The 23753-nt window shown below is 36.7% G+C and overlaps 1 protein-coding gene across 1 annotated transcript; it reads left to right on the top strand.

Annotated features, from left to right (window-relative positions):
- Positions 1 to 2583: 2583 nt before the first annotated feature.
- Positions 2584 to 4700, top strand: LOC111913291 (uncharacterized). The gene is made up of 6 exons (XM_023909015.1): positions 2584 to 2588; positions 3008 to 3227; positions 3355 to 3723; positions 3792 to 4189; positions 4313 to 4389; positions 4510 to 4700. The coding sequence occupies exons 1-6, from the start codon at positions 2584 to 2586 to the stop codon at positions 4698 to 4700; spliced, it is 1260 nt and encodes a 419-aa protein (XP_023764783.1).
- The last annotated feature ends 19053 nt before the right edge of the window (positions 4701 to 23753 follow it).

Here is a 23753-nt window from a genome sequence, read left to right as displayed (position 1 = left end):
GACTTCTGATGCTTCTGGAGCCTGACAGAGCAACTGGACCGATTACGCATGCAATGACGTTTATGCCCACGACGTGGGAGCATTGTTCACAACGTGAAATGGCCCAGAATAGCTTATAAATAGCAAGGTCAGCCCTTTCATTCCTTACACCATTTCTTTCTCTCTCTCTCTCTCTCTCTCTCTCTCTCTCTCTCTCTCGTTTCCGAAGGCTGTTTCCGCATCCCGAGGCCGGCGATCACGAGTCGCCGACCGTTTGTAGTTAGATTCTATCAACTCACGCTAATAAGGTGAGTGCATGGTCCCTTTCATCTTACACATAGATATGAAGTATTTTATATAAATTACGTGCCATGTGTGCATATTATTTGAATACCTGCTGTCTATGCTGGATGAATGATTTTATACATGTTTTAAATGATTTAAAATATATATTTATTTTATATCTACAAATATGTTGGGATAAAACATGGATAGATGCAATAGTTGGTGTGTGATGAAATAAAATGATGAGAGATAGGTGATGATAGGAAGGTGATGAAAATTAGGTGATAGATAGGTGATGATGAGTCAGTGATGTAGGATGAAAGATACTATAACCTTGTCCGGAAATTTGGAGATGTAGTCCTCTACCAGAGTATAGATGGCGACCACAGACTATTATAGACAACCTCGTGGAAACACCAGCAGACTCATAACCTGTAGGTGATGAATACGAGTTCAGGCGATGTTGTAACTATGTAATCATGCGTTGATACTCTAACCCCTTATTATGATTTACGAGTCCAGGCGATGGTGTGGCTTTGTAATCATGCGATGATACCCTAACCCTTACTTGACACATATTGAGGGAGTGATCCCTGAATTAGTATTGTCTATGCGATGTAGGCGATGATCCTTAGGAAAAGTTCTTAGGAACAAACATATAAGGAAATAAGATGTAAGGAGATGAGAGGTAAATATGATATAGGAGATGACCCTTAGGATAATATCTTTAGGGAAGATTAAATGAAGATAATGAGGATGGGTAATTGGGTTAATTATTTGATGATTAAACATAATAATTATATTATTGTGGGTTGAAAACCCTATGTATTCACCAGGTTTCCCAACCTGACCCACTCAAGCTTATTTGTATCACAGGTGTCGATACGAAACTACTTTACACTGAGAGATTAAAGGAGATGTAGATCACTAGTGTAAATAAATTTAAGGTCTATTTATGCTTATGTTTCAATATTGACGATGACATCCCAAAGTTTTAATATGAATAAAATACATTTCTTCGGAAAGGCTTTGATAATATATTTATCATGTTTTTCTGGGAACAAATTCCGCAATATATTTATTTAAAAATATACCCTGATTTTCAATTAAAGCATAAACAAATCGGTCTTTTCTGGCTGTAAAATTGGGGATGTCACAGTTGGTATCAGAGCATTAGTTTAAGCGAACTAAGAATTTGTAGGATTTCTAGACTTAAACTTAGAATGCTAAGTAATGATCGTAAGGAGTATGTCTAAAATATGTTAGATAGTACACTTAAATTGACACAAGCACTATTATATTTTAGGAATGATGCCTAAAATGTTTTTATGTGCTAAATGTTATATGTTTGCCATATATGATGTTATTTGTTCGGATCTATGGTCTGTTGCCGACCAGATCTGGAAACCTTATGTGTTTAGGATTCTTAGCGTATGACTACGAAATTAGAACTAGCATGTAACGTTTCAGAGTGATAACGAGATTTATACGTCTATCGTAAATAAAGCTTTCCTATCTTAAATTCTCGCCTAGTACGCCGAACGTCTGCTTGGGTGTACAAAACGTTATGGTGAAGACTTGTAGAGAATTGAGTAGATGGAGTAAATGAAAGGCTTATGATAGTGAATGAAACCTATCGGAAGATATCGTAAGAGAGGTATCTTGCCTTTCGAATGCGTCTAATAAATAATACGTCTACTATGGTAGAAGTACACTTTCGGTTGGCAGAAAGAAAGAATTTTTGGTATAATCCATAAAGTTATCCCATGGTTTGGAATTTCTATCACCAACCGAGTTGAAGCAGAATTGATGATTGAAGATACGCATGGAAGAAGTCCTAGTAGAGTCTAGGGAAATTTTTATGATTATTTGGACACATTCGCATGTGTTAAATTGTTTTGTGATTTTAGGACTTTGGGACTGTGAGACAATACTTGGGATGAGTATGAGCAGGGGCGAAGTATATAAAGGGCCAGGAGGGGTTGTGTCCCCCCCCCCCACCCCTGATTTTTTCATTAGAATGCTAATAGTCCGTATATTTTTTTATCCATATTAGGCTTAGAAATTAAAAAATTGGGCTTTGGCCCCTCCTGCGCTTTCCAATTGTCCAAATCAAACAAAAAAATTGATCTCATTCATTCGTCCCTTGTGAAGAACCCTGCATTCGTTGTTGTTGCTTGCTGTCACGCTGACGTCATTGTTGTCTTGCTGATCAGAAGATCAGTGATCATTAAATAAAACTTATCACAGTTATCTTATTCAATTATTCTCCAAGTCTGAAGTTCTAAAATCTTGCTGGAAGCCTGGAATCAATTGATGATGAGGTTTTTTTTTCCTTTTTTTTTCAGAATGCAGAAATCAAAATCTCAATTATTTATTTATCTTAGAAATCAGAATCAAAGACTCATTCAGTGTAGACAATGCTTAACTATTTACAATTGTTATTTGTTATTTTGCTAGTTAATTGATTTAGATTTTTGATTGTTAGGAGTATTGTTAGAATGTTAGTTGAATGATTTCTTACAAATAATATTAGTAGAATTTGAAGCATTGTTAATTAACTGATTTTAGAATTTTGCAAAATTTTACAAAAACAAGATTTGTAGAAATAATATTTTTTTTGCATAATTTGGGTTGTTGGTTTATAAGCTTATGATTATAGTTTTGATTATTACAGATACAATCATAAAAATCTTACAATTTCATGGGAAAGATGAAAACTATTGATTCTTTTTTTTAAAAGAAAGAATGACGATGAAGAAATTCATAATGAAAATCAACAGAGTAAACGCCACAAAGCTGCAATAGGTGAGCCGCAACCGCAAGAACATGAAAATCAACAAGAGAATGATATTGCTGAAGCTACACAATCAAATCCTAATGAAGTGGATCTTAAGCATCTAGAAAGAGATCCCGCTAAGCGAAAACAAATGTGGGAATATCCAGTTAATTTAAGGGAACAAGTAAGACGAGCTTATATGACTTTAGGACCTTTCCAAATACGTCTTCAAGAATATGAAGCTAAAGGTTCAAAGAAACATCCTCGTAGATTTCAATATTCTTGGTTTAACATTTTCCCTAATTGGTTAGAGTATTCTCCAACAACACATGCTTCTTATTGTTTTATTTGTTATATATTTAATGATAAACCAAGTGTGTGCCATGGTTATGATGCGTTTATTGTTAAAGGATTTGACAATTGGAAAAAAGTTAACGATGGGAAAAAAATGTGCATTCTTGAAGCACATTGGTTATTCACAACATAGAAATGCTGTTACATTTGCTGAAAACTTGATGAACCAAGCAACACACATTGAAAATATCATAGTGAAGCAAAATGAAGCACAAATATTGAAGAACCATTTACGATTAAAATCTTCAATTGACATGGTTCGTTGGTTGACATTCCAAGCTTGTGCTTTACCAGGACATGATCAAACGCCTAATTCAAAAATCGAGGTAATTTTCTTCAACTACTAAAACTTCTAGCATCTTATAATGATGAAGTTGCAAATGTTATATTAGAGAATGCTCCTTATAATTCAAAATATACTTCTGGAGATATTCAAAAAGAAATTCTTAGTATTATTGCAAATAAAGTTAGGAAGCATATTCGTAGTGAAGTCGGGGATTCATACTTTTGTGTCATGGTTGATGAGTCACGAGATGAGTCTAAAAAAGAGCAAATGGCCATAGTTTTGAGATTTGTTGATGCAGAAGGGATCATACGGGAAAGGTTCTTGGATTTGGTTCATGTTAGGGATACCTTATCATTAACCTTGAAAACAAATATGTGGAGACAACTTTTGCACTATCAGTTTGATGTTAGCAAAATCCATGACGAAGGTTATGGTGGTGCTAGTAATATGAGAGGGGAATGGAATGGATTACAGGCACTTGTTATTAAGGATTGTCCTTATGCATAGTATGTACATTGCTTCGCTCACAGATTACAACTAGCACTGGTGGCTGCTTCAAGGGAAATTATTCCTATACACCAATTTTTTACAAACTTAATTTTTACAATTAATGTAGTTTGTGCTTCCAGTAAGCGTCATGGTGAGTTACAAAAGGCAAAGGCAACTGAGATTGAACATTTATTGGAACTTAGTGAAATCGAATCAGGTAAAGGATTGAATCAAGTTGGGACATTAAGAAGAGCTGGTGATACATGTTAGGGTTCTCATTTTCGTTCCGTTTGCAATTTACTTAACATGTTTGATTGTACTCGTGTTGTTATCCAAGGAATAATTGATGATGTATCTCCTATTTATTCTCAATGTGGAGATGCTGATGCAGCTTACTGTTACCTGAAACCATTTGAGTTTGTGTTTATTCTTCACTTGATGAAAGAAGTAATGGGAAAAACTGATATACTTTCTCAAGCTCTACAAAAGAAACCCCAAGATATTCTTAATGCCATGGAGTTAGTTTAAGCAACAAAGGAGAGTCTAAATGATTTCAGGAACAACATATGAGATTCTTTACTTGAACAGGTAAAAAATTTTATTGATAAACATCAAGTAGATATGCCGGATATGAAAGCTCCATATACTTCTACTCGATATCGGCCTTGAAAAAACGATAATCAGTTTACTTTTGAACATTTTTATCGAGTAGATTTGTTTACATCCACATTGGACAAACAATTACATGAGTTGAATAGTAGATTCAATGATCAGGCGATGGAGTTGTTAAGTCTTAGTTCTACTTTAGTTTCAAAAGAACAACCTAAAATGATTAACGTTGATCAGATTTGTCTTCTTGTTGAAAAGTATTATCTTGAAGATTTTACGGAGCAAGAGAGAATTCAATTATGATATCAGTTGGATATTTTTAATATCGATATGACAAAGAATCCTAAGCTAAGTTGTGTATCAACTATTGCTGAGCTATGCAAGGGTCTTGTGGAAACTCAGAAACGTGAGATGTATTATTTGCTTGATAGAGTGGTTCGGTTAATCTTGACACTTCCAGTTTCTACTGCAACAACAGAGAGGGGATTTTCAGCAATGAAAATATTCAAGAACCGCATTCGCAATAAGATGTCAGATGACTTTCTCGCAAACAACTTGGTGGTTTACATAGAAAGAGAAATTGATGAAAACATTGATACGAAGTCAGTAATTGATGAATTTAAAGACCTTAAAGGTCGTCGGGCTGAGTTGTAATTGTTCTTCTAGTTATTTTTGGTGTTTAATTATTGAAAAAAATGGTTTCTTTTTATGTGTAAGAACAGTAATTTTAGGTATTTTTTGGAAGTAATTTTAGGTATTTTTGGTGTTTAATTGCTAATTTTTCTTTTGGTTTTTTCATGTATAAAAACGTTAATTTTAGTTTTTAATACTTTCGGCCCCCCAAGTCAATCCTTCAAGCTCCGCCCCTGAGTATGAGTAGGTGTGAATGGTAGTAAAGGCCTATACTACCGGAAGCACATGACTCACACTTGGATTAGGGAAAGTCACAAGGTTACCAAGAAGCTAGTAATTAATTCTGTTTTGTTCAAGTATGTCGTTACCATCATTTCGGTAATGACTAAGAAGATGATTATTATTCCGACCCTAGTGGTCATCTCATATCGAGTCCGACTAAGATTTGTATTCTACGTGGTTTAGAGGACCATGTTCGATGTAGCATCTGACTTAAGCCAGAAGATTGATGTAAAAGATAATCAAAGCGATCAATAGAAGTATCGCGATCATTGTTAAAGAAAGAAGCTTGTACTTAGCAGTGCTACATGCTAGAAAGTGATTATATCACATTAGAACATGAAGAAAAGTATATTCCGTTATGGAAATTGACTCTAAAAGACCTGAGTCTAAGAGTTTCATCATATGATGAGAGTTCATTAGAACATGAACCATTGGTCTATTACGATTAATAAAGGAAAGAAATTACTTAAGTCTTTTAAGAAGAAGAAGGAGTCTTCAATAACGATTGATTTTGTAACTTGAAGGTTATGATTGAAAGTCCAACACGAGATGGAGAGCGGGTGCAAGATTGAGCGCCGCCTGCAGTCAAGACGTCGAAGAGTTAGATACTCATTTGAAGGAATGTAGAAGTTATGGTTATTACCTAGGATGAGAAGATAATGCATGGAGTCATTATACAAGCCCTGTTTTGTTGATGATTCTGGGACGTAATCATCCTAAGGGGGAGATAATTGTAATGCCCGTAGATCAGTGCTGGTCAATTAAGAGACAATAAGTGTCGAAAGTGACTTTTTGATAGAATATTTTTTAGAATGAATAATACTAACTAAGTTTTAGTGGTCTTGACAAGGTTTCTGAATATATAAAGAATGCTGAAATCCGAGTTATAACGAAGAAGTTATGATCTGTCAAAGTTTCGCAACAGAACCGGCACGACACAACGCAACGTAAATAGTGAATTTACGTTAGAGTGATATTTGTCCTTATCGATCTAAATGAAAATCGTAGAATACATTAAACCGAGGGTGTGCATAAAAAGAACGCTCAAATCTGACTTCATATGAGGAAGTTATGATTTTTCGAAGTTTCGGCTTAGCAGTGTACAACCCGAAGTTCGAATATGGGATCGAGCAATATTTAGCCAAAACTTTCTGAATAAAAATCGAATATTTCATCGATAGTAGTGCAACGACGGAAAGACAGATGAAAACAGGCGTCAAACGAAGGAGTTATGAGTTTATAACGGAGTTTTCCTGTCCCGGCCTACTAAAAATAATATAATAAACATTAAACTCAAAATTAGCCGACTAAGTCTAAATGAAAGTTGTAGACCTTATTTTTACCTACGCGTGGATATAAAGAACGTCGAAAACGGAGTTCGTATGCGAACGTTATGAATTTCTGAAGTTCGGGGCGCGAAACCCCAAAACTGTCAGAGACCACGACGTGAAATCAGTGTACATGATGTGAACTGACTTCTGATGCTTCTGGAGCCTGACAAAGCAAGTGGACCGATGACACATTCAATGACGTTTATGCCCACGACGTGGGAGCACTGTTCACGACGTGAAATGGCCCAGAACAGCCTATAAATAGCAAGTTCAGCCCTTTCATTCCTTACACCATTTCTTTTCTATCTCTCTCGTTTCTGAAGGCCGTTTCTACATCCCGAGCCCATTAATCACAAGCCGCCGACTGTTTGTAGTTAGATTCTATCAACTCACGCTAATAAGGCGAGTGCATGGTCCCTTTCATCTTACATATAGATATGAAGTATTTTATATAAATTATGTGCCATGTGTGCATATTATTTGAATACCTGCTGTCTATGCTGGATGAATGATTTTATATATGTTTTAAATGATTTAAAATATATATTTATTTTATATCTACAAATATGTTGGGATAAAACATGGATAGATGCAATAGTTGGTGTGTGATGAAATAAAATGATGAGAGATAGGTGATGATAGGAAGGTGATGATAATTGGGTGATAGATAGGTGATGATGAGTCGGTGATGTAGGATGAAAGATACTATAACCTTGTCCGGAAATTTGGAGATGTAGTCGTCTACTAGAGTATAGATGGCGACCACGGACTATTATAGACAACCCCGTGGAAACACCAGCAGACTCATAACCTGTAGGTGATGAATATGAGTTCAGGCGATGTTGTAACTACGTATTCATGCGTTGATACTCTAACCCCTTATTATGATTTACGAGTCCACGCGATGTTATGGCTGTGTAATCATGCGATGATACCCTAACCCTTACTTGACACATATTGAGGGAGTGATCCCCGAATTAGTATTGTCTATGCGATGTAGGCGATGATCCTTAGGAAAAGTTCTTAGGAACAAACATATAAGGAAATAAGATGTAAGGAGATGAGAGGCAAATATGATATAGGAGATGACCCTTAGGATAATATCTTTAGGGAAGATTAAATGAAGATAATGGGGATGGGTAATTGGGTTAATTGTTTGATGACTAAACATAATAATTATATTATTGTGGGTTGAAAACCCTATGTACTCACCAGGTTTCCCAACCTGACCCACTCAAGCTTATTTGTATCACAGGTGTCGATACGAAGCTACTTTACACTGAGAGATTAAAGGAGATGTAAATCACTAGTGTAAATTAGTGTAAGGTCTGTTTATGCTTATGTTTCAGTATTGACGATGACATCCAAAGTTTTAATATGAATAAAATACATTTCTTCGGAAAGGCTTTGATAATATATTTATCATGTTTTTCAGGGAACAAATTCCGCAATATATTTATTCAAAAATATACTCTGATTTTCAATTAAAGCATAAACAAATTTGTCTTTTTTGGCCGTAAAATTGGGGATGTCACATCAAACAATGAAGGAGGAGGCTTGGGTTTGCTCCCAAAGAGCTCTTGATCTGATGGAGGCTGAAAAATGACCTAAAACACGGAGGCATGACCTTTAAATATTGGGTGAACCCTAATTTTATGGGCTTGTGCTACACAACTCACCATGTAGTTGTGACTTTCTTAGATTTCCATTTCAACTTCAAACAATCATAACTTTTTCATTCCAAATATGTTTTTGGTGATCTTTATATGTACACGAATGTATTAACAAGCCTTACAGTTCTATCTAGTTACTTTTGATTTAATGAATACCAAAATTAATTCATTAATTGATGAAAAGAGTCAAAATATCACTTTTCCCGTTTTACCCCTTGGCTCTAATTCATACTTTTAGGGGATTAAATCACTTAACCAACATTATTAACATTTAATAAGGTCTAAATCTCACACCCCAACCGACAGTGGAAACGTTGGGCGATGAGACGACATCATGGATCACGATCATTTGCATACATAGATCAATACAACCATATATCATGAAATAGGAAACTTTTATTACTGAAAAGGGAAATTACATAATCCCCAGTTTAGGGGTATAGGAAAATCTAAAAAGTATAAAACATGCCTCAACAATAGGAAACTATGAAAGTATGATATTATACTATACTAGGTAGATTGCAATCCCATGATTATTCCGAGAATAACTTCCATCTTCTTAATTCCCTAAGAATACATGTGTTTTGAAAGAGTGTCAACGTAATGTTAGCAAGTTCACAAGTTTGAAATGTTTGACTCAAGTGTACTTTTAAACAAAAGTAGGTTCAACAAAATGTATATAAGTGGTTGATGTGTTATTTATACACTAGATTTAAATTTATAAATCCTAATTTATCATGTCTAAACTGATGCATACACTAGGCAATGAACCTAATCATATAGTAGTATAGTTGTGGTAAGAAAGACTGCCAAACACTAAGGGAATGAGAATGGTTTAGATCAAATAATTCAAACTGGCAATAGTAAAGTAAAAGGAGGGTGTGTGTGTGTGTGTGTGGGGGGGGGGGGGGGTGTTTAAATCAAATTAAACTAGTTTAACGCTCAATTAAACTAACGAAGTAAAGAACTAGATTAAATATAATAGATAAGAAGTATATCTAGTAGAATACAAATCCCCCAACTTTCTATTTTCAAGTTATTAGAAGCACAATGGATTAATGAGTTGATTACCGAATTATAATATTACTAGTTATCTTGGTTAGATTTCTGAGTACTAATAATTAATGAACAACTAACACAAAGATCATGCAACTAGTGAACCATAATTAATTAAATTTATTCTTACGATGTACAATATGATTTAACGTCTTCTTATCAATTATCATGATAATAAATCAACACATAGTATGAATATCTATGACTCTTTAACACAGTCAAGTTAACGATTAATATTACATAAACCTAGGATTTGATCAATCTCTAGTCCTAATAATTTTATGATCACAAGCTAGTTAAGATTCAACTTAATGTAATTATACTGGTCCTCTAAACTACACATAACTCAACAATAGGCAATAAAAACCATAACTTTAACATGAAAGATTAACAATCAATCAAACACAAATAAAAATCAATCTCAATTAATCATATTAACAATCAATTGATTTCATTTTAATACCACACATCAAAACCTTTCCCACCAACATCATATAGAATAACCTAATTTGAATTCGTCAATTATGTTTCGCCTCAATGCATATATTTATGTTTATGATCTTAATTACTTCTTAAGTCGTAAATACTCACAATCCTCATAAATGTGCCTTACTTATTTGAACAATATTCATTTCTGCATCCCTTCAAATATACCCTTCAAAAATTCTCTTAACCTCAATCTATTTTTGTTATCTTCTCTAGCATACATACTATAAAATAATCTAGAAATAAAAATTACAACTTTTCTCCTTGAAGCCTTTGGAATTTGTGACTTTTGGAACTTTGACTTTGGATTTTGCTTTTCTTCATAATTTCTTGATCTTCATTCTTGTAAGATCTTATTGATTCAATGACTTCTCCACTCTTTTTTTTTCTTTTTCACAACTTTTTCACTTTTTTTTTTCTTTTTTCCATAACTCACTTTTTTCATTCATCTAAAAATCTAACTAAAAAAATACGCTTAAGCTTGGAAAATTAATCTCAACCTTTTTTGATTAAATATATTAGTCTAATGTGTAATGACTAAATAAAATTTTTGGCGTATATTTAAGCAAAAAATGTAAAACTTTTTATATCCCTCAAACTACATAAGATTGCTTTTTTGTCTCATGATTTCACTAGAACCGGAAAGCCATAAATATATTATAACATATTAGCAAAACAAAGCCTTAAAATTTGCGTCAAATTGTCCCACATAATACTAACAAACTCTTCCATGCATGTTGTAGCTCTACAATTACGTTATAAGCCTTGTTGGACAAAAAATCTATAACTCCAATTGTTATCAACCATTCCATAAAAAGGTGACAAGCATGAGATTTGAACACAACCATGTTAGTATTGTTATGTGCCACTTTATTACTAATGCTAGATCCAAACATATCTAGAGGTTTAACATCTTTAGTAAATTCACACAAACTTTTTTTATCAGGGTTCATGAATGAGGATTTTGGATGGGGTTTAAAGAACTTGTTGCCTCTTTTTTCAACCATTTTGCATTTCGGTTATATACTTTTTCCAAGCCAACGCATGCATTTGATGTGTCTTTGGACTTATCATTCATCAGAAGAGTACCCAACAAACTGTCACACATATTTTTCTCGATATGCATAACATCTAAGTTGTACTTCAGATACAGAGAAGACCAATACTCAGGTTCAAAGAATATGCTTCATTTGTACAAGTTCAACTCGAAATCCTCATTCTTTCTCTTAACACATCCAAATCCAACATGTTTTCCCAATTTTCGAGTTAGAAAATGATCTATTTCAGCTCGTATTTCTTCATTACTAAATTGTCTTGGAGCATCTCATGTCTCACGTTCTTCATTAAAACCCAAACTCCTCGTCTATAATTTGTTGCGATCTAAGAATCAATGGCGACCAACGCATATGACTTTATTTATTACACGGTATGAAAGAGTGTCTTCATTACAAGTTGGGCATCGTTTATAATCTTTTCCACTCCAACTTGATAGACTACTATGAGTTGGAAAGATGTTTATTGTCTATAACAACACCACTTCTGTGACACCCCAAAACTTCTACCTTGTTGACCTATTCAATACTATCAATGTTAAACTCGTTTCAGCTATCTTTTAGCATTGTTTGAATCTATTTGGATGATCTAAAGCCTCGTACAACCAAAGTTTGACTTAGGGATGGGTTGGTTTAAGATCTAGGGTTTCAAAAAGGACAAACACTCCCTCTAGAGGAGTGTGTGGCCGCACACCCATTATCTATATATAGACGAGGGTCATTTTCACTTCATTTCCCCTCTCCTCAACCATACACACCTCTCTCTCTCTCTCTACTTGAATCAACCACAAACACTTCTAAGGCTTCAAAAACGTAAGTATTCCATCCTTTTAGCTTGCTATACTTGAAAGACTTCATGATTTGAGCCTTGATTTACCTTAAAGTCAACCACACACTCCGACCACACACTCTGACCACACACTCCGACCACACACTCCACTATGACCACACACTCTGACCACACGCTCCAACCACACACTCTTTTGTGTGGCCTTACACTCCCTTCATGCAATCATATGTGATTGTAACACTTTTCCCAAGTGTTTCCTAGTCCTGTAGGGTGTCGTTGTAACGCCCGTAGATCCGGGCTAGTCAATTTAGAGGCAATAGGGGTCGAAAACAACTTTTCGACAAAATATTATTAATAATAAATAATCTCAACCAAGTTTTAGTATATGTTACAAGGTTTCCGTACATATAAAGAGCGTCGAAATCCGAGTTATAACGAAGAAGTTATGACCTGTCGAAGTTTTACGGCAAAATCGGCACGACACCGGGAGACGTAAATAGTGAATTTACGATGGAGGACTTTTTAGCCTTATTTATCTAAACTAAAGTTGTAGTATATGTTAAATCGAGAACATCCATGAAAAGAACGCCCAAATCCGACTTCGTATGAGGAAGTTATGATTTTTCTAAGATTCGGCTTAGCAGTGCACGACCCGAAACTCGAATTTTAGTTCGAGCGGTTTTTGACTTATGCGACCTAAATGAGAGTTGAAGATCTCATTAATAGGAACTCAATGGTAAAAAGACAAAAGAAAACAGAGTCCGTATGTAGAAGTTATGAATTTTACGCGGACGTTTAACAGTATAATCTCCTTGTACTGTTAAATTTAAGATCGGTCGAGAATTAGCCGATGGAGTAAAAATGAAAGTTGTAGATATTATTTTTACCTATGCGTGGATATAAATAACGTCAAAAACGGAGATCGTATGTGAAAGTTACGGATTTTAGAAGTCGGAAGTGTGCTGTGCGAAAATGGGTGATGTGACACAATCTTGGCCATTGCTTTCTCCCCAAGTCTTGCCACTAGATGGTGACATGTGGCACCAAGTTCAGACAATTTTCATCCTATAAATAGAACCTCTCCCACCCTCATTTTCTTCACACCTTTCTCATTCTTTCTTTTCTTTACTCTCTCTCTAGAACCTCTCTCTAGCCCCGAAACCCCCCCGAAAAGCCTAGGGAGCCTCCCTAGCACGAGGCGGAAGCCCCTGAGTGCTCGAAGGCTCCGAGACGAAGTGATTTTCGGCTCGGGAACGCTGCTCCAAGCAAAGCCCGGTTTTCTATAAAACCCGCTGTAAGTGAGCTACGCCTACGCTATTTTTAATATATCGTTTATTTAATTATAGTAACGTTATTAGGAACTTATAATAAGTACTTGGGCTATTATTATGGGCTATATAAGTATTGTTTGACGCTTATATAATAGTAATAATAGCTAGACTATTAATTAGTCTCGGCGAATAATAAACTAAACTCTAGTGGTAATAATACTAGGTTTCGTCGAAGGAAATTATTTTTAAGAAGCGAAGCGCTGTCCGAGTTCGGATTCACCACCTTTTCAAGTGAGTGCATAGTTACTTTCAGCTTACACATAGATATGAAGTATTTTATATAAATTACGTGCTATGTGTGCATATTATCTGAATACTTGCTATCTATGCTGGATGAACGTTTTATACATGTTTTCAATGATTTAAATTGTATATGTATTTTATATCCACAAAATGTGTTGGGTAAAACATGGGTAGATGTAATAGTTGTTGTGTGACAAAATAAAATAATGAGAGGCCTCGTTATAGATGTTATTGATGATCCAGTCATCTAGCGGAGTATAGATGACGACCACGGACTATTCTAGACAGTCCAGTGGAACACTAGCAGACTCGCAACGTGTAGGTGTTTATTTGAACTGTGTGTTTGTTTGAACTGTGTGCTCAACAAATGTACTCCATCCCCCACATGGTTGCCTTAAGGACATTTATTGCTGAGGAATCCCTTTTGAACTGTGTGCTCACCAGATGTACTCCACTAAAACTAAATGCTTATGAACTCACCAGCTTTATGTTGATATTCTTTCAAAACTGTTTGTATTCTCAGGAGATTAGTAGACACGTACTTTCAGGAGATTGGAGAAGTCGGAGCGTTAGAGTCACATCTTTATATGTTACTTTGTGTAATGCCCCGATTATTTAAATAAATTAATAAATATAAGTCTCGGACTAATTTGTGAAGAATTTTAGAAGTTGGGGGTTAAAAGTGTAAGTCCCAGATTAGTTTTGTAAATATTTATGAAGCCAGGTGCTTAATGGTAATTTTGGGGCTTAATTTGAAGAGATTTTATGGAGTAAGGGGGTTGTTGGTAAATTTCGGATTTAACTTGTAAAGAGTTTTATGGGCAGGGACTTAAATGGTAACTTTTGGATTACGTTTGAATAAAAAGGGGCATGGAGGGGCTGTTATTGCCATTATGGAAAATTATGGAGTGGAGTCGAGTATAAAGGTTTAACTAAACCCTAACCCTAAGGACTATTACAACCAACATACTCCCCTTCTCTTATTACCATCGCCATCACCAAGAAAACCCTCATCAACCGCCGGAGCAACACCTAGTCCGACAGCTTGGTTCTGCCACCTCCACACTCTTGCGACTTCTGGCGCCGCTCCGCCACCCCATTGAGGTTGTCACCGCCACCTGCTGCCTCATTATAGAAATGCTACCATAGCCTTGCTGTCGACGAAGGCTGTTGTTACATTGCCACGATGCTGAGGCTGGGAGACCGCTGAGACCTGTCACCGTCACCGTGTCTACAACCGGTGGAGAAGAAGCTGCCGAGAGGTTTGCTGCTATCGTCGATAGCGCTCCATCCACCGTTGCTTGATATTGCGTGAAGCTGAAGACCACCGTGAGGAACCACCATGGCAGCCGGCCATGGTGGCTGTTGTCGCTGTGAACTCCCTCTTTCAAGATCGATGAAGGGCTGCCAGTGGGTGTTTATTTTATTGTGTATGTGATGTAGTGTGTGAGTGAGGAATCTTTGGCCAGAATCTGAAAAGAAGTCATCGCCACCACCGTGAGGTGGTGGCTGCCGCCAAGCACCGCCGCCGCCCACCATGGTGTGGCTGTGTGTGTTAGTGTGTGTGTGTGTTTATGTTTGGGTTAAACATTGTAATTGTAATTAGCTTTGGTTAGTAATAAAAATAATAATAACCACCACCGTAAGGTGGTGGCCGCCGCCATCGACCACCACAACCCGAGGTTTATTAAATATATATATAAATGAATATGTATAATAATAAATGAATATGTATAAGCCATGGCAGATTTAGTTTATTATATATATTTTCTCAGGAATATAAAGTACAATTATTCAAGAATAATTACTGTTTTATACTGTTTTCCCACTAGTGAACTAGATTATACATAATTGTAAGTCGCTACTTCAATAATGTACCCTTAGGTGTACAGGGATAAATCCTTTTAGTATAACCAGAGTATCCTGGAGGGAGAGCGTGATATTTGTGAATAGATCTATTCGGGACTGACAATCCCACACCATAACTGCTAGCTACAGTTAGGCAGGGATGCCCATGGGGACAAATGTCATTTAGCTTAACGCCTGAAGAACGTTATAAAGGTCTCTCGGTCATATCAAGTATGGTTATACGACTCGCAAATAAGTATAAACTAACTTTGGTTCACAGACTCTACTCTTCATTGTTTTATTTTGAGTAATAAAACTATTTTCATAAACACACTGATAGTAATCAGGGATTTCTAGACTTGCATCTCTACCTCTAGGACTGATAACCTGTTTTTAGGGAAAATATATGATTTTCCCGGGATAACTCGGCTTTTCATTAACGTATTTGTTTTTACATGTAACCAACGGATATTCATATTCATTCCACGACTCCTTGGATTGTACATACCTTGTATGAATCGGGAAGTCATGGAAGGAATGGGTTCTCAAATACGCTTTTCATAAGAAAATATAGGATTTTCTTGAGTAACACTTTTCAAAAGGATCAAATAAAAATTTTCCACCAAAACTAAATGCTTATGAACTCATCAGCTTTATGCTGATATTCTTTCAAAACTGTTTGTATTCTCAGGGGATTAGTAGACAGGTACTTTCCCGAGATTAGAGAAGTCGAAGCGTTAGAGTCACGTCTTTCTATGTTACTTTGGATATGAACAAAACTACGTACTAAGACAATGTAAACCTTATTCATATATGTATTCAATGTTTGGTTGTGTTTACTATGCTTGCTATGATACAATTGTTGTGATACTACGCATGACGTCCTCCGCCCCAGAACGTTTCCGCCGTTCCGGTTTTGGGGTGTGACAACTTCATAATGAACAATGTGTGTGTCATTGTGTCTTTAGTACATATGCATGAGTACAACAAATGCTCAAGCTTTACCACCGATGGATTAAGGAAAACATCCACTTTCTTCCCATGTGATTTAGAGTCTGGAATCAACATGAAAAACATGAATGAGGATTGTTTTGTACATAGCCATGATGGAAAATTGTATGTGGTGAGTACCAATGACCATGTACTATAAGGATTACACATGTTACCAAAGCAATTAATCGTCAGCTGCAAGACCTAGGCAGACATTTTAAGATTCCATCAAGAAGTTAGGATACTTTATATGAAATTATTTCCATGAAGATCCAAGAACATGATGACGCATCGTACCTTCTTTTAATCATCCAATATATGAAATTCTTTGTGATTTTATTGGCACACAAACTCTCATTACAAACTAGATAATTCTACTGCGACTTGCGTTCTTTCCAAAACAGAAACTAGTCATTTTTTCACATGTTTATTGACTCATAACATAAACCAATCTCTTTTAATTTCTTTTTGGCTACATAATGTGAAAGGGAACCCTATTTTCTTTTGAAAATGCAGATTGCAACAGCTCGATGAGATGATTGAATGAGCTATCAATCCATTTGTTTTTTGCCTTGATATACATCGACTTTGCTAAAATTTCAAGGGAAGAAAACCAAGTACAAAAAAATATAACTATGATCAGACTTCCTCTAACATCTTATGAAATCCATCATCAACACCTCTACGACACTGCTAAAACATCAAGGGAAGAAAACCTATGGTGTGGTTGGTATCTTTTTCTCTCAATCCCTCATAACTGCAAGGATAATGTTAACCATCTTGTTACTTGGAGTTACACCATTTATAGTAAGAGGAGTTCTACTTTCACCATGATAGACTCATGTAATATAACGTTCATATGACCATATTTATACATATATTTTAGGAAATTCTTAATATTCATGCACTAAATTGATATACATTAAGATAAAATGTATTGATAATTCTTTGTATTGGATAAATATAGATAAAAATCGTAGCTGATGAGTAAAAGGAAGGGATTGGGACAAGAATGGATCTGATAAAGTTCAATTGTGAAATCTGCCAAAAAATTGACATTCACAATGTATACACTATACATTCGTGTTGCTAGCTGGGTGAAGTATTCGAGACCAATGCAGATACATGCGACTCGTGACACGAATGCGTTGTTTCTATATATACACAAATGATTTTCCATAAATTAAGATGTAGCCTTGGATTAGTCAAGTGTAATATACCAGAGATAAATCATACAAAATATATTTGTCCGAAACCCTTTTGGGTCGATTTCAACGTTGGAGGAGCACCTTGGACGGAGATTTAAAGAATCGGAAGCTAGGAGCATCAGGGCTTCACTTCATTTTGATTTATGATCATGTTTAGCAAATCATTTTTAACGTTTGTATGTTCTTATTCTCTAGTTATGGGGTAAAACCCATTTGCTTTCACTAGAGTAGATGTAACCTTAGAGATTTTGTGTAATCCCATTAATCGGATTATTAGTTTTATTTAATTTATCATGTTTATTTGCTTAAAGATCCATATGTGTTTTTGTTGATATCTTTATTTGCTATAGCCGAGTTAATAGAGTTTAGAGGACCAATATGACTTTGTTGACTTAATTGTAGTTGTTAATAACCACTAGCAGTTATGACTAGAGACGGACCAAATCATATGGTTAGGTTAATAAACTAATTAACTTCAATGTGTAAGCATGCATTAGAAAACCAAATCTATGCACCAAATTGATTACCATGACCATTGGGATCATTTGACTCAATCAAATCTCTCATGATACGAACTTAATAATAATTTTTTATGTAGTTAATTGCATGACCATTATGTTAATTGTCCTAGTACTTATAATGTTAGTTAATTGGACCAAAATAAATGACTACTTTACAAATCGATGAATATTACTCATATCCATTACACTATATTGGAATGACCCATAACTGGAAGGCGTAACTGAATCTATGTGAAAGCATATTTATCTCTCTTGTCTCTAAATTTAATCTCTAATTTTGTTTCCCTTTCTAGTTTAGTTTAATTAATTCAAAAAATCCTCCATTTACTTTACTATTTATGGTTTAATTAGAAATTGGATTATTTGATCTGAATCATTCTAATTTTCCCTATGTTCGACACTTGGTCTTACCTCAACTACATTGCTATACGATCAGACACAATTCTTATAAATTAGTTGTGAAGGGGAACCCTACTTTCTTTTTAAAATCCGTCGTTTCGGTTTTGGGGTGTGACAGATTGGTATCAGAGCTCTTGTTTATAATGAACTAAGTATACCGAACCATACATGGTATACAACTATAAACATTAAGGGGCCTAAGTTCTCTAAACTAAAAGTATACTTTCAAAAATATAAGTATTTTATAAAAATTATACAAGTATACCTAAGTACCCGAACCAGTGTCATAAGTAGAACAAAACAAAAGTATCTGGATGTTGGACATCGTGGTTCAACCTGGGTAGTTATGTAATCATGTCTAGGGTCAATATAGCCTGATCAATTATATTCATTCGAGACATGACCAACATGTGCTTGGGAGTGACTGTGGTGTCGCAGCAAGTCTAAAACTTACTTAGGTAACTAGAAAAGTTCTAGAGTCAAACATAAGGGTTAAAATACTATAGGAGTATTTTAGGATGCTATAACGACCGAACCAGAAACTTACCCAGGAATCCATCCCTCGAGAATCAATTATGAAACTATAATACATCAGAAGTATTATTATATCCGATGTCTAATAACTATTCCTTTACCCCTTATCTCGCGTAGATAGCATGGCCGGATTCCATCTCCCTGGCTACCCATATTTTCCCAACCAAGGAAATGCTGGATGGCTCGAGGCAGAGCTAGAAGAAAATCACGAAATTCCCTTGGATGATGACTTCGCAGAACAATTCACCGAAGAGGCCGACCCAGAACCTGAAGTCGAGAACCTACCTCCAGTAGCCCCGATACCAAATCCTAACCCCCGACTTGAGTTCGAAGGCCTAACACCTATGTGGGTCGGAAGCTTGGATAGATGGAGTCACGGACAAGGCCAACCCCGCCCGTACGAAGGGGATTGTCGCTTCTACAATGTGAACGAGGGAGGCTCCGTAGACAGAGCCCTTTCGGTCATAGTCTGTCGAGTGGCTCGCAATGTGGAGCTAAGTGTGGCAACCCTTCAGCGAACTATGGAGCTTGAGGCAGACTCGGATGCCAACACAAACAACATTCACAATCTCGAAGTTGGTCATGGGAGAACTATGAGGGACAATGAAGCTCTGCAACAAGAGCTAGCTACCACTCAAGCTGAGGTCATGGAGCTCCGAGCATGCCAAATAGTATACGAGAGCCGCCTGCTTGACATGGAGTGCCAGCTGGCTAACTTAAGGATCCGTCCAAGGAATGCCCATCGCCAATAGGAGAATACTCTACTCATCCCTCCCTTTTTTCTAAGAAATAACTTTCATATTTATGATCTAAGTAGCTCTCTTCTTTAAACATCTTTGTCCTTCATGTTGCCAGGAATTTTCCCTGTTAGAATGACTTGGACCTATTTTCAAGTCAAGGGTTCTAAATATGTGTAATCTCAGTTTCAATTATGATGACAACAATTATATTCCAGTTAAAGATTATCTTTGTATCAAGTTCCTATCACTGTTTTGTCCTCAAAAACATGTATCATAGGATATACTTAGACGATCAATCCTTTCCCCATCAATTTCATATTAGTCTCCATAAAAAGCTACGATGTCATCATCGGCATGAGAATGGTTGAGCCCCAAATCGTTTTGATGTCCTTTGCATTCGAAAGGGGCGACTCATTTCAATCTTTTCCTCTGATGAAGTCCTCACTGGTTATAGTAATAAAGTTTGTTCAAACCTTCGTATCATTTCCTACGCCAAAGCCCAGAAGTATCTGCGAAAGGGATGCCATACATTCCTGGCTCATGTGGCTGATGAGACACAAAAAGTTATAGACCTCGAGAGCATCCCCGAAGTCGGCAACTTTCCTGATGTCTTCCCCGAAGACATTCCAGGGATTTCTTCCGAGCATCAAGTTAAATACCGTGTCGACTTGATCCCCGTAACTACTCTTATAGCTAAGTCTCCTTAACGTCTAGAGCCGACGAAAATATGAGAGTTATCCAGCCAGCGCAATGCACTGAACAACAAGGAGTTCGAAGGTTTATTGTATGCGAGCTTTATTGCAATCAAATCTTTATCTATTCTTGCTAGGACCACATCATGGGGATGTGGGACGAATCAATGAGAGTCAAATAGCAAAAACAGGAAATCTTAATGCATAGATAAACATTTAGGATACATCCAGGGGAAACCATTGTTGTTTACAAGCTTCTTTTCATGACATATAGCAGAATCATGCCTCTGAAGAAACGTAATCAACCCACAGGTAAGACGTCAATCCTCCTGATGGACTCAGCTACATTCCAAGCTACTGTCACAGCAGCGGTGACAGCCGCCCTAACTGTTCTTAACGCTAACAACACGAATGTGGGTGGAAGTGTTAACGGTAATCCGAATCTTGGTGTTAACGAATCTCAACAACAAGTGCCTACTATAAAGGACACACCTATCCTTCTAATACGAAAGTTTAAAGGAAGTTGTTCAACCCAAAGACCTACTGAGAGGCAACGATTTGGGACAGTCAGTACCCCAGTCATCCCTGCTGTTCCAACACCAACCATACCCTACTGTGGAAATCTCCCGCACTGCAGCAAATGCAACTACCATCATCATGGAGTCTGCCGAGTGTTGTGTTGCACTAGATGCAACAGGCAGGGGCACACCTCTCGCGGTTGTAGAACCCTAATCAAGTTCATCACTCCAACTACCAACGTTGGGACAAGTCCAACCTGTTACCTCTGCGGAAGTGTAGGACATTTCAAAAGAGATTTCCCAACAGAGAAGAACAATGAGAAAACAGGAGGAGTCTGACCTCAGAGAAGGAGGAAGCATCGAAGGAACCTGCCTTGTTTTGGTATGTTTTCGAAAATCCCAATAATTGTGATTACTTTCTCGTCCGGATTGAATCATGTAATCCTTATTAGATTTAAGGACCTAATAAGCAAATCATGATAGCATAAGTGAATACGCTAGGGTTAGTTGTAGTTACACACAACATGTGTACACCAAACGATCATAGAGAGATCTAGTAAGAACCATTTAATGAAAGCTCATAGTTTCAAAAGATCAAAACCCTTGTGTTAGTGGTACATGTTAACTTCGAGTCAAGCATAGAAAAGACCAGAGACAATTACCTAGGGGCACCAATGTCTTAACCGATCCTTCTAAACTAGCTTACCGTGCTACTCTACGACGTCATCCCGCTTAGTCCGACTGAGTCTATGTTATACCAAACCCTCGCATCTTAAATCGTTCGATCGCAAAAATCCTGAAAAATTAGATGTGAACTTAAAAAATTTCTCTCTCTTCGAAACCCGAAAGTATTCATGCAAAGAGTATCTCCCACAAATAAATGGACAAAGTAAGAGAACAATCCGGATAATTGTAGCTACATCGTGGGACACTCATCTACCCTTAGTGGGACTTTATTGCAACAACGGTGACCTTTTCCAGCATCAAGGCTGAGTTGTTCGAAGCCCTCTATGGCCGTAAGTATAGATTCCCTCTGTGCTGGGCTGAGGTGGGCAACATGGAACTAGTCAAGAGTCAAGTCCACGACAGTACTCTCACTAGTCCTAAAATCACCCTGGAAAGGCATGATACGTTTCGGAAAGCGTGGAAAGCTAAATCCAAGGTACATTGGACCATTCGATCATGTAGCATACAAACTCCAATTACCACGAGAACTCAGCAGCGTCCATCCTGTCTTCCACGTGTCGAACCTAAAGAAGTGTCTGTCCGACGAAACTCTTGTGATTCCTCTCGACGAGATTGAGCTAGACGAAAGTCTATGTTTTGTGGAAGAACCTGTTGAAATCATGGACCAGGAAGTCAAACGTACGAAGCAGAGTCGCGTCCCGATAGTGAAGGTTCGCTGGAATGCCAAGCGGGGACCTAAATTCACTTGGGAGCGCAAGGAATCAATGAAACAGAAGTACCCTCACCTCTTTCCAAGTTCATGATTTGTACTTTATCCTTGAATTTTGGGACAAAATTCCCTTTAACGAAGGGATGATGTGACACCCCGGAACTTCTACCTTGTTGACCTATTCAATACTATCAATGTTAAACTCGTTTCAGCTATCTTTTAGCATTGTTTGAGTTTGTTTGGATGATATAAAGCCTCGTACAACCAAAGTTTGACTTAGGGATGGGTTGGTTTAAGATCTAGGGTTGCAAAAAGGCCAAACACTCCCTCTAGAGGAGTGTGTGGCCACACACATGAGTGTGTGGCTGCACACCCAAGTGTGTGGCCGCACACCCATTATCTATATAGAAATGAGGCTCATTTTCACTTCATTTCCCCTCTCCTCAACCGTACATACCTCTCTCTCTCTCTCTACTTGAATCAACCACAAACACTTCTAAGGCTTAAAAACGTAAGTAGTCCATCCTTTTAGCTTGCTATACTTGAAAGACTTCATGATTTGAGTCTTGATTCACCTTAAAGTCGACCACACACTCTGACCGCACACTTCGACCGCACACTCTGACTGCACACTCTGACCACACACTCCGACCACCCACTCTTTTGTATGGCCTTACACTCCCTTTATACAATCATATCTGATTGTAACCCTTGTCCCAAGTGTTTCCTAGTCCCGTAGGGTGCCGCTTATCATGATTAGTTATATTATACACTAATTATGTCCATACATCGTTATATGTTAAATAGGGTCCGTTTGTGCTCGAGGTTGCACTCGACACTCAATATCCCTAACGATCCTACATTCGAATCACACGTCAAACGGTGAGTTCATACCCTTACATTTTCCATGTTTTTAATGTTTTCAAGGGGGAATACAAGCCAAACTCAAAGTATTTTATTAAGTTTTAAACTTATTAATACAGTTAATGATTTTCATATTTAATAACATATTCAGATATTTTATCCCTTTTTGTAATATGTTGAGCATAAGGGAAACTCTTAATTTGGAAACCTAATTTCATCGCTTTCATAAAGGTTTTTACAAAAGAATTTCTATATCAAATCTAATAGACAATAATGGGTATAGTTTGGGATAACACTCTAGGCAGTCTCTATCAAATCAGACTTCATAAATGAATATGTATAAGCCATGGCAGATTTAGTTTATTATATATATTTTCTCAGGAGT

The sequence above is a fragment of the Lactuca sativa genome, chromosome 5 (genome assembly GCF_002870075.4).
Source record: "Lactuca sativa cultivar Salinas chromosome 5, Lsat_Salinas_v11, whole genome shotgun sequence".
Lineage (NCBI taxonomy): Eukaryota > Viridiplantae > Streptophyta > Magnoliopsida > Asterales > Asteraceae > Lactuca > Lactuca sativa.
The sequence above is the reverse complement of the archived record's forward strand: the minus strand, read 5'-3'. Positions and strand labels throughout refer to the sequence as shown.